The sequence below is a fragment of the Pleuronectes platessa genome, chromosome 20, assembly GCF_947347685.1.
Source record: "Pleuronectes platessa chromosome 20, fPlePla1.1, whole genome shotgun sequence".
Taxonomy (NCBI): Eukaryota; Metazoa; Chordata; class Actinopteri; order Pleuronectiformes; family Pleuronectidae; genus Pleuronectes; species Pleuronectes platessa.
The window spans coordinates 16,629,357-16,655,181 of NC_070645.1; the positions used below are offsets into that span (position 1 = coordinate 16,629,357).

Sequence of the window (25,825 nt, forward strand, 5' to 3'; positions counted from 1 at the left end):
GTTAAATAAGCTTTGTAATGAGAATCATCAGAGGGCACAGTGTTGACTAATCAAATATAAGACCTGTCATGTGATATCTGTTGTGTAACTTTCTAAAAATGTTCTTTTCTACAAAACTGTGTTGAATAACCACAGATTATTTTTCCTTGATGTTTTTGTTTAATAAACTTCTTCCCAACGTTCGGAATGCTAATGTGACTTTACGTAACTGATCCATTCTGGCACGAACAGTGTGTGTGTGTGTGTGTGTGTGTGTGTGTGTGTGTGTGTGTGTGTGTGTGTGTGTGTGTTAAACTTACGAGAAATGAGATCAAAGCACTTCCTGTCCTCTGCGCTCGGTTTGACCTGGCAGGTGAGCAGGTTGAGTTTGACCGGCTGCCTGTTGGACTGCAGACATAAACAGATTCAGATAAGACATTCAATCCAGACAATGCAAAATATTAAACACTGACCGCTGTTTGTGATTGATGCAAAGACTTCTAATAGAGAGTCGTATGAAATGTCCGAAAATAGTGAAAAAAGCTCCTGAGATTTTCCCAGGACACAAGGAGTCTTCAATTGATTCGTTTTGTTCAACAACCAAAGAAAACAGTAGAAAAAGGCAAAAGATCCTCAGGCTCAAGAAGTAAAAAAATGCAAATTGTAATATTAATATTAATGTATTCATGTTTATAAAAGTATCTGCACCAGCTCTCTCTTTCATCACGATAAAGAAACCTGCTTTAATCAATCATTAAAATGGCTGTCGACTTTATATTCATAATTCAATAACATCCCCGCCATTATCCAAACATAAACCTAAGATTTTGAATTATTCACTAAATCAAAGCCACAAACCCGTCAAACTGTTGAACAACAATCTGACCTCAAGGCTTTTCTGGTGCCCACTTGGAAGCTGGGCCGTGTTGGCTGGCTGAGCTGGGCTGTGTGCTGTAGTAATGGGCCCAGTTGGCACATGCACTGGGAGCATTGTCTCCTGCCAGTACTGTGCCAGAGGAGGAGAGGCCGGGGCACGTGCTAACGAAACGCTAGCAGGCTATGACGAGCCTCGGAGCTGTGCTGGCCCGCTGCCGTGCCACCATGTCAACGAGAGTCACCGAGAGTTCAGCTGCCGCGAGGGCCGAGGAAATAATCAAACTTGGCTTGTTGGTAGATGGGGAGAATTGATTAGAAGCTCTTGTCTAACTTCAACTCAGCGGGTCAGACTGTACAGAGCGAGGTTAAAGATTTGTGTCGCTTTCGAACAGGAAACCTTTCATTTTCTGTCTGAGGCAACCACTTCCCCTGAGCCCCTTCCAGCACACACACAGGAATGATGTCACGTTGGAGGCTGCGGCTCGGTGAAGGTTAAACATCACGCTCTAACACTGAGTCTATAAAAGCCGCTAATGTGAAGAATGAATCTGCACAGGTCAGGATCACTCTGCTCTGCCAGAGCTGATCCTTCCTGCAGACGAGTTTGAACGAGGATGACTGTTTTCGGTTTGTAGGCCCGAGGAAGATCCATGTCGAGTTGAAACCGACGAATTACTGACTCTCAGAATTATTTGTCCTGGGGGTTTCTTATATTTTCAGTGTGAATTCTCCAAAAAAATTTACACGAGAGAAGAGAGGAAATCACACTGAGCTGTTTCTCTGCTGCTGCTGCAGAGCGGAGACAATGCTGCAGACGTGACAGCGTATACAGTACGCTCACACTCGCTCCGAGATGAGTCACCGAGCCGCAGCAGGCGGAGGGGGGGAGGTGTGGTGGTGGGAGAGGGGGGTTGGGGGGGGGGGAAGACTGTTGCCATGACAACCCATCTATGTCAATTCCACTCTTGAAGCCTCCAGATTGAGAAAGACCGACTCAACCTTTTCCGAATGATGATGCTCTCCCTTTGATTCACATAGTTACTTGTGGGAGGGGGGGTCAGGGAGTTTATGTGTGTATGTGTGTGTGTGTGTGTGTGTGTGTGTGTATGTGTGTGTGTGTGTGTGTCTACTCACTGTGGCATGAGAGATGGTGAGCATGCCCCCCTTCACTGAGCACTGCCTCCTCTGCCACACCTTCCTTAGTCTGCGTGGGAGAGACGGGGGGGTAACACACATTAGTGAAGGGGCTGTCGTGTCTTTGGTGTTTAAATGTTAATGCAACACGTTGTGTTCGGGGGGGCAGCGTTCTGAAACAATGGCCGTGTTCTCCACTCACCCGTCGCTCTTCTTCAGCAGATAGCCTTTCTTCTCACTGCCAAACTCCTTGTTTCCCTGCAGCTGGTGCATGCTGTATCCACCCTGCTTACTCTGAGAGTCCTGCGCAAACGCAAATGAGACAATGTTAAACACTGAGCATGCACAGAGGAGGTATGTAAAGACATGCATCACAGACACAGACACAGACACACGACACACAACAAACTGACATCAAAAGTACAGGGGCTCTTCTCAAAAACAAAGTGATAGTGCTAACAGATGAACATTTACAGGGCATGCACTTTAACACCTCTAAAGGGCCAAACAGTCAAGCATAATAGACAGATGCCAGCAGGCTCCACATGCACCAGCACTTACTCTTCTAGACTTGAATCCAGACAAGCAGAAGGCAGAGGGGGGAGATAGAGGGAAGAGGTGTGAAAGATCCAGTTCAGGTGCAGGCGGTGGGTGTGAAAAACTGTGTGTTGCTCGCCCGTGTGCTCACTGAAATCTAGCATCTCGCCTTTCAACTAGTTTGTGCTATTAGCAAGAGAAGCTACAGGAGGTGTGAATGACATGTGAAAGGCTCTATAGGTTGTTTCATGCAGAACAGTGAGAGTGAGTGTGTGAAAGTGTGAACTGAGGGGGTGGTGGGAAATCTAAACGATATACCAGCCTGTGCAGATAAATAAAACCAGGGTTGGCTGTGTTTGAGAGTGTGTGTCTGTGTGTATGTGTGTGTGTGTTAAGTCTGGCAGTGAGTGTCTCTCCACTGAGCAGCCAGTGAGGCACAACACTGGTCACCAGCAAAGCCTACCACACACTGGCTACCAGCATGGTACAGCACTGGGCACTCGCTCTGTGCTGCAGGAGACAAGCTCCAAACCTGGTAGTGGCCTGAGTGAGAGGTTGTGCATGGTCAGATATGGAGAAGGTTTTTTTAAATAAGACTGGAATGGCTGACTCGTGCCTACCCTGACTGTGCTGAGCCAAATATATGTCTGTGTGAGCTGGTGCAGTCGGAACATCACCTGCTACGAGTAAAGATTTGGCCTTGGTGTGTGTGTGGGTGTGAGCTGCCTACCTCCTTCTGGTCCAGCTGGAGGGAGGACTTGATCAGATCTCGCAGGGCAGTCAACTGCTTCTTCTCCTCATCCTGAGTTTGTTTAATCTGTGGAGAAAGTAAAGCCATGTTGAGGAAGAGATACACCAAAGCTTCTTTCAGATTCTGGACAACAGCCCGGATCCAATTTTCCTGACTTTGAATTTCACATAGGAAGAACGACGCAGGAAACAAAAGTTCAATTTCTCAAAAACATCAACTGTCATAGCTGAGAAAATAAAAACCAAAAGCTGGAGGATGCAGTTGTTGGAAGAGGTGAAAAGGTGAAGGACGAGTATTTACATTGTAGAGATCGGCTGCCAGTTTCTCGATGTACTGCTTCAGCTTATCCGCCGTCTTCAAGCCATCTTGGAAGAAGCTGCAGAACACAGGAACGTGTGAGTCTCGCTGACATTAACATGCACTGGAATAAATATGAGGCACATCGGTAATTTACGGGAACTACTCTGCAAATGTCAGGCGTCACAATCCGCTCCTCTCGGCTGCGGTGAAGGTCACACAGAGAGGAACTGGTGCAGTTTATGTTTAATGTATAGACCGATTCAGTCTGGCACCTTTGCCTCTTGGCACAGAAATTCATGGCTGGCTGAGTCTGAAGGAAATTTGCAGAGGTGCTTAGCACATCCTGAAATCAATTACAGATCTGTGAGTGGTGCACACCTCGATGCAGCGCTGCGGCTGCAAATCACCACTAATGACCTCCCCCTTCTCTCCCTCTCTCTCCTCCCACTGACCACTACTCTCTTCTTCCTCTTCTACCAAACATCTCCTTTCCTCATTTCATTACATGCTCTTTCGCCTCTTTTGCCCTCGTTGTCTTTTACTCCCCCTCCCAGTCCATCCAGCTCTCCATTAGAGACGTTCCGATACTTAGTCAGCATTAGGTCGCCAGGTCGGATCACACGCAAATATATGTACTGACCCAATCCCAAGTCTTTAAAGTACATGAGTTTCATCCAGATAATGGATGATAAAATGTAAAAAATATAATTTAACTAAGTTGTTCATTAAATGCACTAGTTTGGGATCGGTACTCTGATTCATAAAGTCTGAGTCACTATCAGGAAGGCAAAATAATAATTCAGGTATTTTTCTCGCCCACAATTTGGAAAAGGAGATTAATCGAGTGTCATTCAGGGTCCAGGAGTGAGAGCCTTCGTGATCTTTGGAAATTACTTAACAGAAATCACACACTCACACGCTTTGAGCTCGGCTGAAAGTAAACACAGAAATCAGCCCCCTGGGAACCTCTGCAGCTGATTCACTAGCTCTATTCATGCTCTTTCATCTTGGAAAGAGACTGCGGTTCGGCATGCGAGAGAAGTAATAACAAACATGAGGAGATGGCTCATGCCTGCGAGTTTCAGGATCGCATTTACTGCGAACTTTGAAGTTTTGAGATGTGAGCAAGATGTAAACAGACACCAAATTCGGCTGTTATTGCTTTACTTTCTGAATCAAAAGCTCTGGACTGTAAAATGAACGCAAACTTTCAAATTATCTCCATCCTTTCTCGGCTGTAAGCAATCACACACACTCAGCTCTCCATCCGCTGCGTTTATGCCTCTAATCCGTCACCGGTGCAGCTTTTCTATCCATCGAGTCCCAGGTTGAACAGATTAACAGGGAGGTATATTGTTTTGTCCCGGTGTTATGACAGGACCTAGCAACGCTGACAGAGAATTTGTCATCCTGTGACGGGGCGTTCTGAGTTGCGATTCTGGCACGGAGCGCATCCACTTATTTACCCACCAAACCCCACAGCTGTCAGAACACATCTGTATGAGGACCTGTGCATATTTATGAGAGCTATATATACACACAGACACACACAAACACACGCACAATGATGCACATCTGAGAAACATTAAGTGATAGGAAATTTAAATCTAGAGCTGCAAAGAGGGAGCGATGACCTTTTCCCTTTGGTTTGATGCACATTACAGGGGAGATTCGCCAAATCAGGTTTGGGGGGATTAGGGTGGTACTTACTTGCACTGTGCGTGGTAATACTTAATCAGGTTCTGGAGGAGGTCCACTCCTTTCTTGGTCTTGATCTCATTGACTTTGATCAGGTACTGCAAGATAAAGAGAGGTGCAGAGTTCATCAACGGGTGGAAATTCTGTTTCTTCAATCGTGTTTCATGTGGCATTGCTGTTAGACCGAGAGAAGAGACTCTGCTTTGCCGTATATGTACTCTCTGCATTATGCTAATCACATCTGAGTGAGTGCCCCGTGAAGCCTTTCATGTATGAGCCAGGACGGCCTTGACACTGGGAGTGGGGACAGGACTGGTAAACACAGAAGACAAAAGGCCTTGTAGTACAAGAGAATACCATCGCTCTGCTTTGATCTAAATAAAGTTTCAAAAGGCTGAGGAACAATATTTTTTATCATTATAATGAAGAAAAGAGAGAGAGAAGCCTCCGGAGGAAGTGCTTTGTCGGCTCCGTCTGGGTGTGTGAGGATTCAAAACAAATGTCTTCAGACGCCACTCCCACTAAACAAACGAATAAAAGATAATCATAATCGGAGTTAATCCCACAGTGTGCCAATCCACAGAGATTTACAAAGAGTCCCGGCTAAAGACCACTTTCAGCTCCGCAGTCAAATTAAAACTACTAAAGCGTTGTTAAGCTTCAGTGGCCAACATACAGTTTAAATATACTTGTATGTGGATTCATGGGTTCATACATGTGTGTGTGCATCTATGTGTGTATGCGTGTGCATCTATGTGTGTATGCATGCATGTGCTGTCCCTTTGTCGGCCTGACTGTGCTCGCTGGACGGGAGATTATCCACATTTTGTCTGAGCCTTGTGTGGGTTCAGTGTTTTTGAAGAGCGCTGCCGCATGTGCATGTTGGAACTCTTTTGTGTGAATGAGCAGCGACGCTCAAACTGCTGCCGTGTCTGGGCGGAGTATAATGCAGCCCGCTGATCCCTGCCTTTCCGCACTCCTTCGCTGACGGCGTGGGATGAGAAGGGTGAGAGAGGGAGAGCATCCTGTAATCTGGTGATTGAGTAACATGGTGAGAGAGAGAGAGCGTGAGAGCGAGAGAGTGCACGCAACACAGAGAAATGAGGTTAAGTGGGATGAACAGATTGTGCCACTGACTGCAGCGACTGCCCCGCACACAACAGCAGCAGCAGTGATATGTCCGGCCAGGATGACTGTTGATTTAGGATATCGCTGATGTTTGTGATTACTCTGGCTCCTCTGTGTGTATTGGCAGCTTCAGAAATATTAATTAATCTCAAAAACATGTCTCTTACATAAGACAAAGTAGGATAAATGAAATAAATGCCTCAGATAGAGAGAAACATGGATAAAATGTCAGTTTAAAATGTGTGCCAGCTGCTACTAACATCCTGTGAAAGGGTTTTAAACTGAGCAACCACACTACTTAGCAACTAGCATTAGCATCCTCAGAGCTGTCAGAGGGAGAAATTAAAATAAATGGCTTCTATTTGGACTTGGCCAGATTAATACTCTGACAAATCTGTAATGGATTTGATTTGTACCCAGAATGTGAAGGAGCTTAAATAACAATGGAAGCGTGTTAAGATGCATCAAGATGGCGTGAGAGAAACGTGCTGCATTGAGTTCACATAACCAACAGCAGGAGAGGAACCATTGGTCCATTATGCAAAGAAAAAAGTCCTAACAGGATAAAACAGTGAAGGAGGCGTAGGCGTCGCCGCCCACCACCAGAGAGGGATCTGGCAAAGCACAGTGAGCTCCAACAGTTTGTTCTGATTCTCTCGGGCACATAACGAGCTCTCATTGGTTTTGCACTTAATTCCAACTGTCGCTTTCTTTAACTACGGCCTTTGGGATTAACCAAAAAAATAAACTCAAAAACAACAGTGTCGCCACAGACTTGAAGGGAGACCAGTTTGCAGAAACAATGGAACATCTGAAAACAGTTCAATTAAAAGGCCAACAGCTTGAGTGTTTATGAGCTGTTAGCTGCTCAAATATTTAAAATGTACTCGTCACATGTCATGAGACTGTGGGTGTTGTGTTTTCTTAATCTTACCCACTGACTTTCAATCATTGTCCAGTGTTGAGGAAGTAGAGACTGGTGAAGTACGTACCATCCCCATGAATTAAGTTCATGCTCAAGTGTTGCAGCTATCCTTTAAACTATTCAAATCATCTAAGAGGGGAAAAAGTCAACTATATTAAACTCTAGTTCAATCTTATTAGTTAAAGACATGCCATCGTTTAACAATAAATAAATATTCAGGATGAATAAAAAAAAAAAACAGCATTTTTTTTTTTTTAAAATAACATGAAACCAGGAAGGCCAGTGTGAATGACAGATCCATGGGTTTGAAGGTTAGGCCAGTAAACTAAATACAGTTAATAACACTATGAAAATAGATTTGCAGCTTTAATGCAGGATAGATGCAAAGCACACGAGGCTGTGATACATTCCAGGACCTGGCTAACTGCTGGGCTGCTTCATTACAGCTCCAACTGCCACATCAACTCCATTTACACCTGGTAATAAAAGCTGATAATGAAGTCGGATCCATCGGCCTTTATCACTGTTATTCATTAACAATCTCCTCATCGTAATTCTGCACTTTCATCACATCTTAATGTGTAAACAGGAGTGTGGGGGGGGGGGGGGGGGATAGGCACACTATCTTGGTAGCTACTGATACTACTTGTAGTTTTTTTCTGGGCAACCTTTCAACTTACCGGGCGGTTATTTATCTCAAGAGTGACGTCACACGAAATAGATCGACTTCACAGCTGAGATCTCATCTTAATGAAAGACAGACCACCTCCACTTTGCCTCAGTGGCCACAGTGTGTCACTGTATGTGGTCTGGCCGTTTGTTCCCATATCCACATCCAGGACTTCCAGATGCAGATTGTGTGTTAATGCCAACAGTCACATTTCACTACCCACCTCGCACATCTGGAGCTGGAAGAGACGCCGCTCCTTCTCCATCTCCTCGGCGATCTCAGCCCCGGTGATCTCGGTGCGGATCATCCCGTGCTGCTTGGCGTGCTCTCGCTTCTCCTTCTCTATCTTTGTACTGACAAGGCGGGGAGAACAAATCAATAAATGAATGTGCTTCTCCTTTTCACATGTTCTTGACTTTGTGTGTAGGCTGGAGGAGCCGAACTAAATGATTGCATGTTACTAGCACTGTTCGATCCATTATTCAGAACACGACAAATGAGTGAGGTGATGCAAATATGCAGGGTTAGAACATCAGACTTTAATTATCCACTTACAACTTGGCCTCGTAGTCCTTCCATGCTTTGTCAAAGGGCTTCTTAATGTCCTGCAGAAACACAGGAGGGCAAGCATCAGCAAACTACAAAGAGGGTCACCATGAGAGCCATGTGGTTAGCAGAGTTGGATCGCTACCAGAGACGCAGCACATGGCTCACTCCGCTCACGATTTATTCCCTGGACGCACAGCAAGGGACTGCTCCCCTTCCTTGTACTCGAACATCAGGGGTTCCTGACCCAGTTACTTGCCACTCACCTCAGGCCCAACATGGAGGCAGTGTTTATTTCTCCAAGATTTACAGTGTGAACTTAAAGCAACAAAGAGCTGAACCCCTAACTCCCCCATCTCTCGTCTAACTCCCTCTGCCTCACATGCACAGTTAGATCGAGAGGTGTGCAGATGAGGGATCTATTTTTCCTTGGCCCACTGCCGAAACGTGTCATGGGGAAGGGGCCCCTCGAGAAAGTCAAACATATATTCTTACCCCTTTCACGCCTTTCAGATCGCCCTTCAGCAGCGAGTCCAGGGTGAAGATCACATTGTGGCTGAGGCTCTGGAGCTGAAAGACGACACAGAGAGAAGGAGGACAGGAGTTATGATGTGGTTCTTGTTCATCATAAAACAGTGGGCGATGTACATATATTTAGGGGATGAACAAAAAACATGAAAAGACAGAAACATCTGAAAAGCTTACTATAACAAATTCAAGTAAATCAAGCTGCCATAGATATTTACTATGGCACCAACTAAGTAATAATCCACATCTGAAAACATGCCCCATTAAATATACTACCTACTCCTGTTTGAGCAACGTTTGCTAAAACCTACAACTTCCAGCTATTTTATAAAATGGCTCAATATGCAGTACTTGTCCCTCCAGCTTGTTTTAAGCCAGTATTTAAACATCAGGCAGGTAACAGAGCAACCCAATACAGTGAAGGGTCTTATTTCTGGTCACCTGATGAATCTACATCCATTATTCACTCTCCCTCTTCGCTCAGTTTTTGGTCTCCACATTGGGTTTATCATCTTATTTTATTTTTTTACAGCTCTACTGTTGCTGTACAACGAGAGACAGGGAAACAACACTAAAGTAAAGTGTTGGTGCAGAAAAACCAAAAGAAATAAGCTGACAGACAAAGAAACGTTTTGTTTGGTTGAGGGAAACTGCAGAGTCATTCATGTGCGTCCTTCCACATTACATTAAATCATCTGATGTATTGCCAATATAAAATATCGATTAGTGAGGCCACTGATAGCCGAATGGTTAGGGCACACTCTGTATGCCTGGTGCAGCCGGCCGGCTCCTGTCTGGCCGGGCTGCGTGTTTCTCCTCTACTATCTACCAGTTTCCTGTCTTCTTCAATGTCCCTATCAAAATAAAGCTAAAACTAAAATGCCCCAAAAGCTCTACTTTGAAAATAGTGATTAGTGCAGCTTTAATCTTAAGTAGGAGCTTGTTGTTTTGGCTTTCTTAAACAAGTTTCTTGACAATGAGCAAAGCCTCTATTAACACCAGCGTCATGCTTTAACCTATAGAGCAGTGCATCATCACATTCCTGCTGATTGAAGAAAACATAACTGCAAGTTTGGTCTTTTGAGGAAGTAGCAAAAGCTTGACTCTGCCAGCAGCTCGGGTTGCCACAGCTATGCTCAGCAGCTCTAACCATCAGGATCAGCAAGGTCATTTACAACACTACTAAGCATTTAAGTCCCTGTTGTCCGCACAGACACACACTCGCAGTCAAGGAAGTAAACAACACTTAATGGGCGCTAATGTGCTTCTTAAGTGCCTGTCTTGCATATGGCCAACGTCAGAATCAATCTTCAACTGGACAAGTGCCGGACTACTCTAACAGCCCATCCTGGAAGCTGTTACCGTCTACCTCGCTTTCTTATTCGATACGATTCTCCGAAGGAACGTAAGAGGGGAAGGTGCAGAGGAGCTGGAACCAACATGGACTGAAATCCTTACATTTAAGGCAGGAAACACATGTAGGACATCGAGGACAAGCATTATTCATCAATACTAATTTGTAGAGCACGAGCATACCAGCAGCCCTGAGGGCTAATTTATCGAAGTCTGCAAACTCGCTCAAAACGGAAATGACAGGAGTCAACAGAGAGGAAAAAGAAGAGATCGAGAGGAATGAAGAGAGATAATTTCACTGTCCCGCAAAATATGTAGGTAGCCCCGACATGTGGCTGATATGAGGAGGTTTCCAAATTGTCACACACAGATATAGACACAGACACACAGTTGTTCCCGGTGCTGCCAAGTGCACTCATGGAGTCTAATCTCGCTGTCGGCCACACAGGAAGAGATGGTGAGAATGGAGACTGTCTCTTCTTCCTACAACAATCCCTCACAGAGGATTCACACAGGACACAATATTCAACAGAGACGGGGGGGGGACAGGGGGAAATCCACAGCGGGCGGATAAGAGCCTTGACCGGAAAAAAGAAATACAAGACTCCGAGGTAGATTTATTGACTGTCAGCCTTACTGTCTGGCTGTGGGCATTCTTTTTAAAGGTGTAGAGACATAAGAAAACCTCTTGATCACCTGCAGACAAACAGATACAACTATCACCCCTTACCTTAAATCTCAACCTTTAACCTAAAGTAAATCTAATCCCAAACCTTAAAGCCAAATCCTAAACCACTTATCCGAGCGTAGACAGGGAGAATAAACTCTCTCTCTGGAGAATGATCCTCTTTCTGTCCACGTGAAAGAGGAGCAGCCACGACGGCAGTTAGCGTTCAGTCGGATAGGCTCTCTGAGACACTCCTTTTAATTATAGCCCCGGTGTTGACATGCTGGACTCACCAGGTTCTTCAGCAGGGCGGACAGCTCCTTGGTCAGGGAGGAGAACTTGACAAAGGCCGTCCCCAGGTCAGGGTTGTCCCGGCTGATGAAGTTGCTTCCGAATTTGTCCAGAGCCTGGGTGTAGTTCTCTTCATTTTGAACGTGGTCTGAGGGAAAGAGAGGTCAAGCGGGGATAAATATATCTGATAGAACATGTGATAAACTCAAGATTAGTATGAAATATATATATAAAAAACACTATTTGGAGTTCTCTGCACAAAAAATGTAGTAAGATGAAAGGAAAAACTATAAAAATATTTCTATAATATCACTTTTTGTTCTGAAATGCAGGAGACAAACACGTGGAACAAAGCCGTTTTTTTTAATCTGACTTCCCAGGATGGTCATGTTGACACAGATGTGGCAGAATCCTTCAGCGGAAAGTTTCCCTCATCAGAGCAGCGACACGAGCGAATCAATAACAGACACATGAGACCTCAACCCGTGATTTTCATCGTCAGTCAAACAGCAGCATCCATCCGTCCTCGTCATTAACTCCAGAAATGGAGAGAAGCTGGAGGGACGGACGAGGTTAGACTGATGCCAAATCCAGACAAGAGTCCTGGGAGGGAGGGAGGTCAGGTGAGAAGAGCGCCGGGGAGCTGATTCCTGCAGCAGCCATTTTGGACCTTTGTTAAACTGGAAACTCAAATAGAGTCCAAGCAGGGCTGTGGTTTCCATTGAGGACAAATAACCCTTGTATTGTTTATATCTTTTGTTTCTTCTTTATATTTTCTGTATTCCTGCGAATTCTACGTGGGTCGATATTTTATGGGCCAACAAAATATATTATATATATCCTTGATAACCTTACATTTTTCCTAAAATAAACCGCACACTGCCTTTACTGTGAAGCTGTCGCAAAAGAACTACTAGAATTAGGTTCTTGTCACCCGAGAAATTCTAAAAACCAGACATGTTATTTTCTTGCATTTTCTCCAGAGGATAATTTTTTATATTTTGAAGCCTTAATGGAACCAGACAGAGCCTCAGCCTCAGCGAGCTGTTGAATGAGGAGTTGCAGCCGACGATCTGCTGCACCCCCTCGACTCCTCGGCAAGCGAACTCCTTCTGCCGTGTGCAGCCTGAACTCTGATTGCAGGAGACGTGATGGAAAAGGGCAAATTATAGGCCGACTTCCTTTTTTTAAAACAAAGGGAGATTGTTTGGCTGCAACGTAAACAGACGAACCTCTCGCTCTCCTGTTGTATTTCTGACAATGAAGTTGATTCTGGAGAAAGTTTGGAGAAAACTTAAACTATATTTGCCAAATCAACGAGGAGTTAAATCGTTGACTGAATGAATGAATTTGTCTTTTCTTTAAAAACAATCATACAGTATTTGTCTCACACCAACATAACTACTTTAACTAGCAGATAACGTGTCAGACGGTAAATACAGAACTGCTCCAGGCGTTTCTCTAGAGGTCACAACGAGACTAAACTCTTTCTGGGGAGAAACAAACAAACTTTTTTGTGTGTTTGTGTGTGTGTGTGAACAAACATCTGAAACTGTCAATTTACTGGGAGGAGGCTGCTCTCTGAAGAATTCAGTGGAAAATTACTGAGGAACCATGTCACAGCAACGGGCAAAACAAACTCAGGTGTTGGTTTCTGGGACAATGTGGAGACGCACGCACACAGAACCCCATCTGTCCCAAAAAAAGCCAATGTTCCAGACAACAAAAATAAATAAAGCAATCCTGCGTATTCCAATGGGGGCTTTCCAACGTGTAACCAACATTCAGTGTTGATCTAGAAACAGTGTGTCTCACCTTGTCCTGAATTGTAGATGGCCTTCACTGATTTCTTCACCTTCTGCAGGGAGGTTCGATCCTGGTCCAACGCCTGAGGACAGAGGAGGACACAGTGGTTTTTAAGTGGGGTTCTCTTAAAAAAAGAACACACTGGAAACAACCACATGAAAAGACAGCAAAAAAATGTGTAGAAATTCAAAGCCCTTGTTTTAATGAAGTAGCAAATGTCATGAATTAAGGGCGTCGCAGCTGATATTTGCTCAGTGATTCAAAGCATTCACGTTCCTTGAAACTAGACAGAGTGCTCACAATACAGCGCTTGACCTGAATATGGCATGAATCATTATTTCAACACTGCTGACTGCAGGAGAAAACCCTGCGTGTTCCCCATTAGGCAAAGCAAATAGGCAGTGTTTCCAATTTTATCGCGCTCAGGTTATTTATTCTGATACAATGAAACATATAAATGCAGGAGAGATAAACCGCTGAGCGAGTGTTAGAATTAATTATCTGTGCCGCTTTCCTTTCAGAGATTAATGATCACGGTTTAGAAACCTAAGCACCAGGGAGTTCGAATAATGACCATAAAAATAAAAATAAACTATTCAGTGTTTCCCCACACTTTCAATTTACCTGAGTATGTTAACACACACCAATGTATGTGTTTTGTATTTTAAATTTTAAGTGAACAACGTCATCCGCGAACAATTCACTAGTTGACAGTTAATATCTTAAATTGAACAAAATGTTTATTATTTATTTACTACATCCATTTTACTTTATAGCCCGTTTTTTATTGTAAACCTTTCTTATTAATACTTTTTTATTGACTACATCCCATTTTTATCCCAGTAGTCTTTTCTTCTTCTTATTATCCAGACGGCTTGTTTCTGTTTAACACAATATGAGTTTATCAATTTCGCTTTAGCAACTTTATTCTCTTCCAATGTATTTTTGGTTGCTTTATTTGTAATAACAAAAGAATCTGCAGCAGATATAAACCTTTTCTGATCCCTGGTTAAAAGCTTCTAAGAGACTTTACTCAATGATCATAGTTATAGTTTGTAGAGTAAAATCAAATTCTCCTCTGTTCTGTATTGTGATTTATTTCCCATGTGTATGAACCGCTGTGAGCAGATTAACCGCTGAGCAACCATACAAATAACTGAACAAACCCGGAGACATTTCTCTGCTCGCTGCACATCAGCAACATGAAGATCACCTGTCACACTGAGCGCCATCTGTCCATTAGGATTTCATTTACTGCAGGAGAGGCTGAGGCGCTCAAGAAGCAGGAAGAGTGTACACAACCAACACAACCACACAGTGCCTGCCTCGGCCAAATGGTTTCAAATCTGATGGTGCTCGTCAAAATCAATTCTTCCTGAGGGAACAAATATCTCATAACCAGCCCAAATCTAACCACAGGGAATCCAACCATAACTCTGCCATGTTTGCTCATAAGAGATGATAAACACCGGCAAAAACACAATTACATCAAGGTCAGCCGGTTAAGAGCAGACACACACACACACATACACATACATACATACACAACAGCAGGCTAATTAAATTTCACAACATAATTAAGCTGTCCTTGCCTTCCCCTGGACAGTTTTACATGGCTCTCCCCCAATTATGGCAGCAGACATTTGTAGCCGCGGGGCCCGTTCTGCCAGGCCGGAGCCTTTTGATCCCCCCTGCACACGGAGCAGACCTCTACTCATACTGCCTAGCCCCGTGTCTGTTTACCTGCACAGGCACAAAATGAATCTTTAATGGCACCATTATTACCTCTGTTTATCATTTTGATAATTGCTATATTGAAAATCTTCAAACAGAATGAAAACATTCTCGAAGGACAAAAAACTTCACTCAGATCTTGAAGGTTATTCGTAGGGGAACACACTTCATTAAAGATATGAACAAAGCTCCTCCACTTGCTCCCACTATCCAGAAATGAGGATACAATACGCCATCTTGCGCGTTATTGTTCTTAGATCTGCAAAGTATTGATCGGTGATGGAGCCTCGGCAGTGAGATCCACTCTCAACCAATCGTGAGTCAGTCTGAGCTGTCAATCATGAGGTTTCATGACATTTCTGTAGCATCAACTAATAAATAAATAAAACCAAAGTTATTAAAAAAGCACTTGAACAAACACTGGTGTGATAAGAAGAGCTTATGAGCTATACTGCAGCCAGCCACCAGGGGCCTATCCAGATGATTTGGCTTCACTTTTAGGAGTCAACCCCAAACAAAATGACTAAATACAATAGATTTATGTTCTACTATTGTCTTTGTATTCTTTTCTGTCTCTCAGTATTAATAATATGATGGACTTCTCTTTGGCTTGAAATCTGATCTTTCCCAGAGCTGGAACAATAGATCTGTGGATAAACAGAAAATCTATTGGCAATAATTTGATAATAATAAAGATCAAATCGCTCACTGGGTCCAGCTGCTTCAATGAGATGATTTGCTGCTTCTCTCTGTTTGTGTTTTTACTTTATTCTATAACTGTAAACTGAATATCTTTGGGTTTTTATCAACACAAGATGCTGAGGACCTATTCATGGTCTCTGGGAAACGGTGATGGAGATTTTTCATGACTTAAATAACTATGTAATTAATCAAGAAGATCAACAGCACACTAATCTATGAATGTCTTTAAAAAGCTGAAGGAGAATAAATCCATTTCTTATATGTGATTACAAGCGGTGTCATACCACAAAAGTCACAGATTAAATCCCTGTAACAGCCAGCACATGTTCTAACAAGCCCTGTTTTGTCTCAGCTTCCCTCTTTGCAACTTGCCCAAAAGTGCCTTTGTCACTCTGTCCGAGTCCGTCTGCAGTGAAACCCCTTCCAAAGCAAATCTGTGATTATTCAGAGGCTGTAGCACCAAGCGCTGATTAGGATGAGGAGCACAACACACGGGCTGAGCAGGCAGATTGACCTTTGTGGGGCTCATGCTGAGAGCAGCTGGCACCGCCACCCAAGGGTCACCCGTAATCCACTCTGTCTGTGCTCTTAATTAAATATTCGGCCGCTACGTGAATAGGCTTTAAAAAGATTCACTTTCTTATCGTGTCACTGTCCATAGATCCACATAGTTACATCTGATTAAGTAGCTGCTTTAGATTAGATGTCAAGGCCGAGCGCATTTATTCAAAATCCCAACAAATTCATACATAAATTATAAATTTATTCTCGGTGGCCAGTACCATGTAACTGGGAGAGATGGTTTGCTGAAGCTGTTTCTCTCAGCTTTTCAAGGGGCAAAGAAATCAATGAAATAGCGCTGTCTTGGCACACAGTCTTTGCAAACCCCTGGCAACGGGCAAGAATGCATCTGAACTCTGCTTTTCCAAAAGCTTGACAACTATTGAATATAGTCAAAGGATTGTTTTTTTTATCCCGCGGCAGCCAATTGCGAGATCCCACTCTACCCAGTGGGATTAACAGGCGTGACAGTGCCAAAACATCTGCGGCCATTTGTCTCTCCACCCAAACAGGAAAGTGATGCACACGGACGATTTATTTAGCACTGCTGAGAAAATGAAGCGAGGAATAAAGTATGTTCCGTCATCGTGTGCTACTCCCCTGAGAAATATCTTTCTTGAAAAGCCATTTGTGCTGTGGACGGCAACATGTCGGTGTCAGAATGCTTTTAGGTCCAAGTCCTTCAGAGATGGAGCCAGAGAGGTCAATGGCCAATTACGGGGGTAAATATGAGTGACCATGCATGACAACTCAGTATGAAGAGATTGTGTTGCTAGTCAGCACCAAAGACTGAAATGACAAACTTAAAATGTCTTAAAATATAAACTAGGGGGATTTTATCTCTTGGGTTTTGAGTATTAATATAGTATCATTCAAAAAAGGCCTTCTGTCCACTATCAATAAAGGAAACATGTCCAGAAAATGTCCCCACTTAAGAAACAAGACGATTAAAGATACCAACAAATACAGGGAAAATCCCCCAAACAACATGTGACCTCATGTGACCAATGGGGTTAATAGGGCTGATTGCTAGTCGCCAAACAAACACAGAAAACGGGGGGGGGGGGAAACTGGTGTCTGAAGCGACTGGGCATGACTGACTGGACACTGTCTCAACTTCACACTTCCTGCCCGAGGCCTTATCCTCCCCCGGCAGCCCTGCCGCTTCCCCTGCAGCCGTCCTTTGACAGGAAGCAGGAAGCGGCCAGGCCTGACAGTGTCCTGTCCTGGGTCGGCAGCACTCCGTCTAATGACACCAGCAGCTCCCCGCTGACGGCCGAGGAGTAAAAAAAACAGCAACGCTCTCTGGCTGCCGGGGAAGTGTTGCTCTTGATTCGCTGATCCACTCAAGATTCCTGCTCTGTCACTTTCATGGCCTGTTAAGTCCTCACTTCCTCCCTGAACTCTTCCTCCTGCAGCCCAGCTCCTCCTGCAGCTCAGCTCCTTCTGCAGCTCAGCTCCTCCTGCAGCTCAGCTCCTCCTGCAGCCCACCTCCTCCTGCAGCCCTCCTCCTCCTGCAGCTCAGCTCCTCCTGCAGCCCACCTCCTCCTGCAGCCCACCTCCTCCTGCAGCCGACCTTCTCCTGCAGCCCACCTCCTCCTGCAGCCCACCTCCTCCTGCAGCTCGGCGTTTGGCATCACACCGGCGGACGATTTTCTGCAGTTACCAAGGAGATGTGATCTGGCCGTCTTGCGTGTCGGCTCCACATTCTTCAGTGCGGAGATCGCAGGAAGCTGCTCTGACTCACCAGTTTGTCAGAAGCTCTCTGGGACTCGGTTGTGCCACTGTGGCAAAATCGACTGTGCACCCAGCAGAGACACTAGCTCTTAGTGGAGCTTAAATGCTAATTATTTCCTGGAAGAAGAAAACAGGAAGTGGGGCATTTATCCACGGACTTGAGCTATAAATTCTCTGGCGTGGAATCTTTAGAACAAAAGTGACTGAGCAGCTTTCACTTTCTAGGTTTTATTTCTGCTTTTTGGTGAACCGATGAAGTTCCTTTGTGGCTGCAATCAAACAATGGCTCCTACAAAAATACACACACAAAAAAGGAAAATAACGCAACTCTTGCTTGCTCTGTCCAAATGAAGAACTCAGAGCAAAGATAAGTCTGTGTGTCATTTAGATTGTTTTTTTTTCTCCTGTTGAGTCTATGTGGCATGAGTCAAGCAGGAAGGGTGGGGAGTCGTTTTCATTGGCAGGAAACAAATGCACATCCCTTTCTCTGGGCCTGCGGAATGGGAAAAATGAGAGGATGTAACGTTTCCAAAAGCAGCTGAGGTCACATGGCCTGTTTGCCTCACACACACACGCACACACACACACACACACACACACGCACACACAAGGTACTGATAGAGTGTGAACAACTGCCTGTGGTTTTGGTTTTGGTTAAGAGGTGCATAAGGGCGACCACATGACCAGTGTATCTGACATGCTGGCAACTGAAATAACAAGGATTAGGTGAGACGACATCTTTGTCAGTCAGAAGTTAAAGGTCCAAACATGAACATGAAATCATTGTTTTTCTGAATGGGATTCTGCAGGAACCAAGCTTCTGCATCATCACGCTCACAATAAACTCAATATTTCATGATCTATAGCAACGATACTGAAAGTCCTGCAATTCAAAACTCACTTGAGTCCATAATTCATCCACTTACTCGCATTTTTAGCTAATCCATTATGCAGGATGGAGTCAAAAGGGAGAATCCAGCTTTGCAGCACAGCTACAGATGGTAAAAGGTCAACAAAGAGAATTTACACAATCTGACTCTTGTATTTTCATTAAATTTCCTCCGACCATTATTGTGTCTACCCCGATAACATGGACGGATGCTACATTCACAAATGAACAGAATGATTACCAACTAGAGTCTCTATGACTGTAGGTTGTTCATGTGCTAAACATAGAGTTAAACATGGAGGAAATGACAGCTCTCAAAAAATGAAGCAGACATATTTTTTTTTTAACACCCTCCCTGTGCCTGACGCCCCCTCCATGTTATTTAGAGATAGTTTATGTCATTGTAAGTAGTTGTTATCACACTTATATACGTTCAAGTGTTCATGTGTTGGATCATTTGGGTTTAATTGGTTATTTGATGTGATAAAAACAGGGTGACATGTCATGGAAGTGACTCGTGATTGGTCGAGCTCGTGTAGTGCCCCCCCACCCCTGATACTGCTGTCTCCTCTCCAGGATCACTTCCCCACAGAATCTGGCTCCGTATCCAGAATATTTTGGCTCCATGTTTGTACAGTGGGAGGAAGTGTAGACATGTCGTCCATCTTTATTTAGAGTCTTTGGCTGAAACGTGGAAAATCACCAGTAGATAGCTGCTCTAATTAGCTTGAATGCATTTATCAGTTATAAAAAACCTTGACCCTAATGTATTGGCCAGCGAAGAGACGTCGATACAAGTCGGCCATTACTCCATTATCTACTGCTGCGATTAGCTTCCAGCTCTGGCCTCCCTGAGAGGAGAGAGAGGAGAGGAGTTGCTCAGCCGAGAGCTTCTCTGTGGTGAGTTGGGCGAGGTCACGTGATTGGATAAAAGCCGACTCTCCGAGCTGCACATCTCCGGTGACTTGATGCGGGAGGCGCCTGCGTGAGTCGAGCAAAGAGTCAAGCCGTGCTCGCAGCAGTGTTACATTCACACATCATCTGGCAACTTCCCTCTGTGGTGCTCGCTCTCACTCAGCACACCACTGCGAGCTGTGTGCGTGTTCTCACAATTACGCCCACACACTGCTGCAGCAGACTCACATCACACAAGGACCATACCCTCTAACTGTATCATGTTTACCATTATTCAGATTATCAGCAGCCATCAGCAGGAGAAGAGCGAGAGGAACAGGCAGATGATGGATACAAAATAAAATCTCTTTCTGCAGCATAACGAAAAGGGACAAATCTGAACATGAAAACAGCCCGAAACCACTTTCTCTTCAGGCCTGTGATTAACAACCACCATCTGTTTAATTGATCATGGTTTTGAGTATTCGTTTAGTCCATAAAATGCCAAATTGCCTCGAAAATACAGCCAAAACATAATACTTTATGATTATGTTCTCAAATAAATTATCTGTTTGGTTTATAAAATGACTGTAGTGACATCATTTTCAAGCTAAAATGCCAAAAATCCACTGATTCTCAGAAGCTTAAGTACAAATATGTTATAGACCTTTGGATTCGTGGCAGCTGTTTGGTCAAAAAAAGAAATATGACTATTTCTACTTTGGTTTAAAAGGGATTGTGAAGGTTTTTGGATACTTAGTGGATCAGACAGTTATTTGATTAGTCAAGAAACTTATTAAAACTGACTTATCACTAAAGAAAGTTTTTTATTATCTCTAAAGCTCTTTTTTAGATTTATTGTCAATGCATGGCTCATTGATTGATCACAGGCAACAGACACTTTATCACTGAAGCTCTTACAGATCAAAACAATGAGAACATCCGAACTATCACATCAGCATTAAAGTGTTGATCATTTATGACACAGTAAAAAAGAGGAATACAACACCAGACACAGAACGTGTGTTTTCTAACAGGCCAGCGCCCTGTAGGCCGATCAAAGAAAAGCTAAAATAAACTACTTCAAGCTTTTATCACAGAGTTTTTGCTTATCATTGATCAACTGGATAAGCCTGCCAGCTCGGCTTCCTACCAATCAGCCGCCCGTAAATCTGCAGGGCACGCCGCCAAGGAATGTGCTCCTTTGATAAACATGCACAATGAGAAGTACCAGTAATTTTCTAGCCTCTGAGAAATGTTCCCAAACGCCGCTCAGTCATCAGGAGTCCTTGTTGCAAAGTCACAGAGCCCGGACTCCGCAGAGCGCTCTATGGCATTCCTTGAAGTTTCTCTGCAGACCAGTCTCAGGTTTCACACTTTATAGGACTCCGCTGGACGAGAGAGCAGCTCCTCCAAAAACCACAGGTGTACCCACTCCCTCAGGCTGTTCGGATGTTCAGACATTTGAGCAACTGGACATTCAGGGGACTTCACGGTGTCAAACCACACGAGCTTGAACCACTTGAGGGGCTGTGGTTCGGCAAAGTTCCCACTTGGATTTCCCCTTGTTTTCAGAGGGACAGTGGCTGTGAGAGAGTCACGGCGCACAACAGGAAGTGATGCAGCACTTTTCCCTGTCTGTAAAATGGCATTAGGAAAACACGTAAACAGCTTGTGTGGAAGGCCCATCGGGGGTTGAAAGTCGGCATTGAAAGGCTGCATCAGTTGTTCGGACCGCGCTATCACGCACACACGTAAATGAAGACAGACAGTCCAGGGCTCACACACACACACACACACACACACACACACACACACACACACACACACACACACACACACACACACACACACACACACACACACACACACACACACACACACACACACACACACACACACACACACACACACACACACACACACAGAGAGACGCAGTGTTTACCCCCAAGGATACGACAAGACAGGCAGCCGTCACAGGACAACACTGTGTCCTGGTTTCTGCGCGGCCATCCTGGAGGACAACAACGTTACCACTGATATAATCATGAAAAGAAAAACCGACAACACACAAACAATGGAGGACTTAGAGCATCTGTGGCTGGTTTGTCGCAGATGAACAACAGATATTTAACACTTAATGTGTCACAGCTCTATTTTCTATATTCAGAACGTGTGTCTAATGTAGCTTTGGAATCCATCTTACTGCTCATCTTTTAAGGGCCGCGGGGGGGGGGGGGGGGGGGGGGGGGGCTGCACAGGTCACCAGTGTAGCCTTGATGTAATGGTATTTAAATCCACAGTAGGGGTGGATGGTGGTCACTCAGAAATGATCGTAGATGCAATGATTCGTCAATTAACCAATTAACTGATACTGGCAACTATTTTTGATGGTTTGATTGTTATCATACATTTCTGTATCTACCTGTAGCATGACAGATGGAATATGTAGCTTGACTCTGGAGTTAAATTAATGAATAGAAAGTGTCATTTGAAGACACATTCCTCAAACTGACAGCCCAGACTTCTGAGAGTGTCACGTGGACGCACCCTGGCCTCCCTCTCTGCTCCCTGTGTCCCATTACAGATTAAAATGGCTGTCGACTGAGGGAGACTCTAACACCATCCATCCGTGTGAGGAAGGCGAGCAGACAGATGTGAACACTGACCCACTCTTCCTCACCTAAATCTGGGGAGGAGCAGGGGGGCAGGGGGGGGGGCGGGGGGGGGATCAGGATGCCAGAGCAGAGTCTGGTCGTGGGGGGGGGGGCTAATCCGCTGCCGGCTAATAGCCCTTGATGATATACGCAGTGCAGCTGCGGCAGGAAGGTAGGCCAACAGCTGTGGCCCACAGACCGATTATCAGATTTCAGCCACAGACAAGCTGACAAACAAGCAACGCAACAGACCCACCTCCTGCTGTGGGAACAAATTAGAAAAGGCATCGGAGATTTATTATTAGTATTTTTTTCTGGGGGGGCCAGATTTGAAGTCACACCTCCCCCATATGCCAGCCCTCTTTGAGATGCTCTTTTAGTTCATGTGTCACCACTCTGCGAAACTCATTGCGCACTTGGATTTATCTCTTTTTGATGAATTCAGCCAGGAAACGTTCCTTATCATCACATTTACACAGAAACTTGCTGCTCAAAGGCCGGTTTGTCTAAAGTTACAGGACGGCAGCAAATCATGTCTCTGTGACGGCTGGAATATCCCTTTTTTGTTGAAACTGTGTGTGAGATCTTGTTTGTGGTGCTACTGAACTGTCCTGCATTGGGCTGACAGATGTTTCTATTTTGTCACTATCTGCACAAGTTTCAGTTTTACCTAATGAACAGTTTACATCTGAGTGTCCAGCTGTTTTCCAGAGTTTGTCTTTCACATATGAAGAACGCTGCAGGAGATTGTCGGGTCAGACGCTCGAGACAACAGGAAGATGAAGAGCAGCAGAAATCACATGTTTTTGTTTACCGCACATCTACACCGTGTCGGCCATTATCACCCAAAGCTCTCGACTTTAGACCTCTTCATCTGTGTCTACTACGATTGTGACTCTTCTTTCTAATCCTCCGATATTTGTATATTTCCATATTTGTTTTTGCTTTCGGCGCTCGTTAGAAACGTCATCATCACACCCACTTGTCGCTGTGCAGTTTGCCGACATGTTCCTGCTGCAGTCTCACGTGGACTCGCTCAGACATTTTACGAGGGGGATGGAAGGAGAAGGTTCCAGAAGATGTCTGGAGCAACTGACTCGCATATGAAACCCTTTGAAAGATTTAAAAATGCAATGCCATGTCTCATTTAAAAAAAAAAAATGAAAGTCACCATCAAGACAGTTTTAATATTTAATGCAGCAGTCACAGCATCATGGTCACAGTCAAAGTGTGTTGACTATGACAAATGCCGTGAAGAAACACTATTGCAGACTGAAAATGTCAAACTTCATACTGACAAACTGGGAAATTACCACTTATACAGTTTTTTTTTTTTTACAGTGCAGTTTAACTGGAACAAGATGTCATGTGTTGTGGTGCCATGACACAAAAAGAGAACCCCCCCACCCCCTCACAGTGTATGATTCATTGGGTTTTGGTGACACCGGGGACAAATGATGAATAAAATGCGATAACTTATTAATTGAATCAGACACAGTTGTGCTCCTCAGCTGCAAATGCTCCAGCACTGGAGCCTGAAATAGCCGGCGCTCAGTTTTGTTATGTAAAGCCAAGTTTGATAAAAACCCAGCGTTAAATTATTCATCACATTTGCCTCAGTTCCGGTGGTTTGAGATTCAAAGTAAAGACCAAAATATAATCAAGCAGGGACACGAGGGGGGGAATACTTGTCATATAGAATATTGGTCAGGAGAGTAATGAACTGGAATCTATCTAGTATCTGACAATAATGAAACTTGTGTTTACTATGCACGTCTTTTAAATTATTTTACGTATCTGACACCAGAGCCTGAGTGATGTGGATTTTTTCTACTAGCAATATATTGGCCGTTATATATTTTGGGGAATTTAGTGTTTATACGACTGAATCTTCCCTTAAGTGAAAAGTCTGTTTCCAGTTTCGGTCACTAAAAGGTAAGAGCCTCTGATGCCAAATGACCAAATACACAAAAGAGTTGTGTGTTTGCTGTGCAGACTGTGACCACTGACTCCTCGCTGCCGGGCTTGACGTTCCATGTGACGGAGATGAAGCCTCACATGATAACATGTCATGAAGGCCGCCGCCCTCGGGCCTTTTTCAGACAAACAACTCCGATCTACGATAACTGACAAACGCTGTATGTCCCGCTCGCCGCTCTGCGACTGAACTCCAGGACAAACAACAGAACCTCTGTGAAAGCAACACACAGCAGATTCCTGCAAACGTCACAAACACACACTTTTGTTGTTCACGTTTTGTAATGCTTGTCCTGTGTCCAGTGCAGGAGCTGTGGGCTGTTTGGAAGCTTCTTCATAGTGAGTCCTTCGTTTTGAGTGATGCCGTTTGACATACTGTTCTAGTGAGTTTCCAGAGGCTTTGTTTCTCATTAATCCTCATTTATGCTCATTAGATTATCATTTTATTATTTGACAACATCGTCTTATATTAAATATATATATATATAATAATATATGACTGTATTTTTGTCATTTCATTTCACGGATCCAGTGTTTTTACCAGTTTATCCAGAATGGTCCAGCCTGACAAGGGGTTTAAATCTCAGAAGGTCACCTTAATGAATGATCCAGCGTTTGATAGGAGGGAGAGCAGCTCTTATAAAATTACGAACAGTAAATAAACACCGGAGCTTTGAAAAGAATGGCAGGAATGTTAGTTTTTCTCTTTGGACTTACAAACAAGAGGAGGAATGACGACTTGAGGCCATGATTTTCATTCCAATATGAAAACCCAGTGATTTGGAAGGAAACTCCTCCTTCAGCTTCAAAAGCAGGATGGCATCCAAACTACCTGAAGCTAAAACATGGCGGGACTGAAAGGGATGTTATATAAAAGTCAGAATATAAAAGACCTGTGCCTATGAGGTCAAGCCCAGCCATGCTTGAAGAGAACGACAGTGTAAAGTCAACAATTCTCTGCTCCGGCCCATGTGATGTGGTGCGAGAGGCGCGCTCAAAGGAATGCCAGTGCACTGAGGGTTTCCCTTGTATCGCTGCCGTGGCTCTGTGTGGTTTAGGAAAGCAAACCCAGTGACGCAAAGTGCCATCTGTGGGGTAGAGAGGGAGTGACAATGTGAGCCCCACGGGGGGATAACAGGAGCCTGCTGCTGCTGCTGCTAATAATAACGTATATCAGAGAAAATGGGAACGAGCGAGCGGGAGAGTCGTAGAGTGGCGGCTTGTGATTGGCTGGTTCCTGCTGTTCCACGGGAAGAGAAAAAACCTCTCAATCTGATTGGCAGTTTTTATCGTCGGCCAAGTCGTTGAGTTTCCGCCTCTTTGGGCTTTGCAAGAAAAATCTAGTTAGGAAATGAAGGTTAAGATTATTATTATTGTAAAGCAGCAAATAATAATTATTCTAGATGGTTATTAGTTGAATAATGAACTAACTAGCTCTAATTTGTTATGTTGCAAAATCCCTGAATCATCACTTAACCGGACATT

The 25,825-nt window shown here is 44.2% G+C and overlaps 1 protein-coding gene across 1 annotated transcript in view; it reads right to left on the reverse strand.

The window, feature by feature from the left end:
• Positions 1-25,825, reverse strand: part of asap1b (ArfGAP with SH3 domain, ankyrin repeat and PH domain 1b) — a 48,006-nt gene that overhangs the window by 17,672 nt on the left and 4,509 nt on the right. Inside the window, exons 2-12 of the mRNA XM_053412283.1 lie at positions 13,199-13,271; positions 11,386-11,531; positions 9,040-9,114; positions 8,554-8,603; positions 8,222-8,351; positions 5,288-5,373; positions 3,578-3,653; positions 3,257-3,343; positions 2,192-2,292; positions 1,990-2,059; positions 300-387 (exon numbers count right to left, since the gene is read on the reverse strand). Coding sequence (XP_053268258.1) covers positions 300-387; positions 1,990-2,059; positions 2,192-2,292; positions 3,257-3,343; positions 3,578-3,653; positions 5,288-5,373; positions 8,222-8,351; positions 8,554-8,603; positions 9,040-9,114; positions 11,386-11,531; positions 13,199-13,271 — 982 coding nt within the window. The remainder of the gene's footprint in view (positions 1-299; positions 388-1,989; positions 2,060-2,191; positions 2,293-3,256; positions 3,344-3,577; positions 3,654-5,287; positions 5,374-8,221; positions 8,352-8,553; positions 8,604-9,039; positions 9,115-11,385; positions 11,532-13,198; positions 13,272-25,825) is intronic.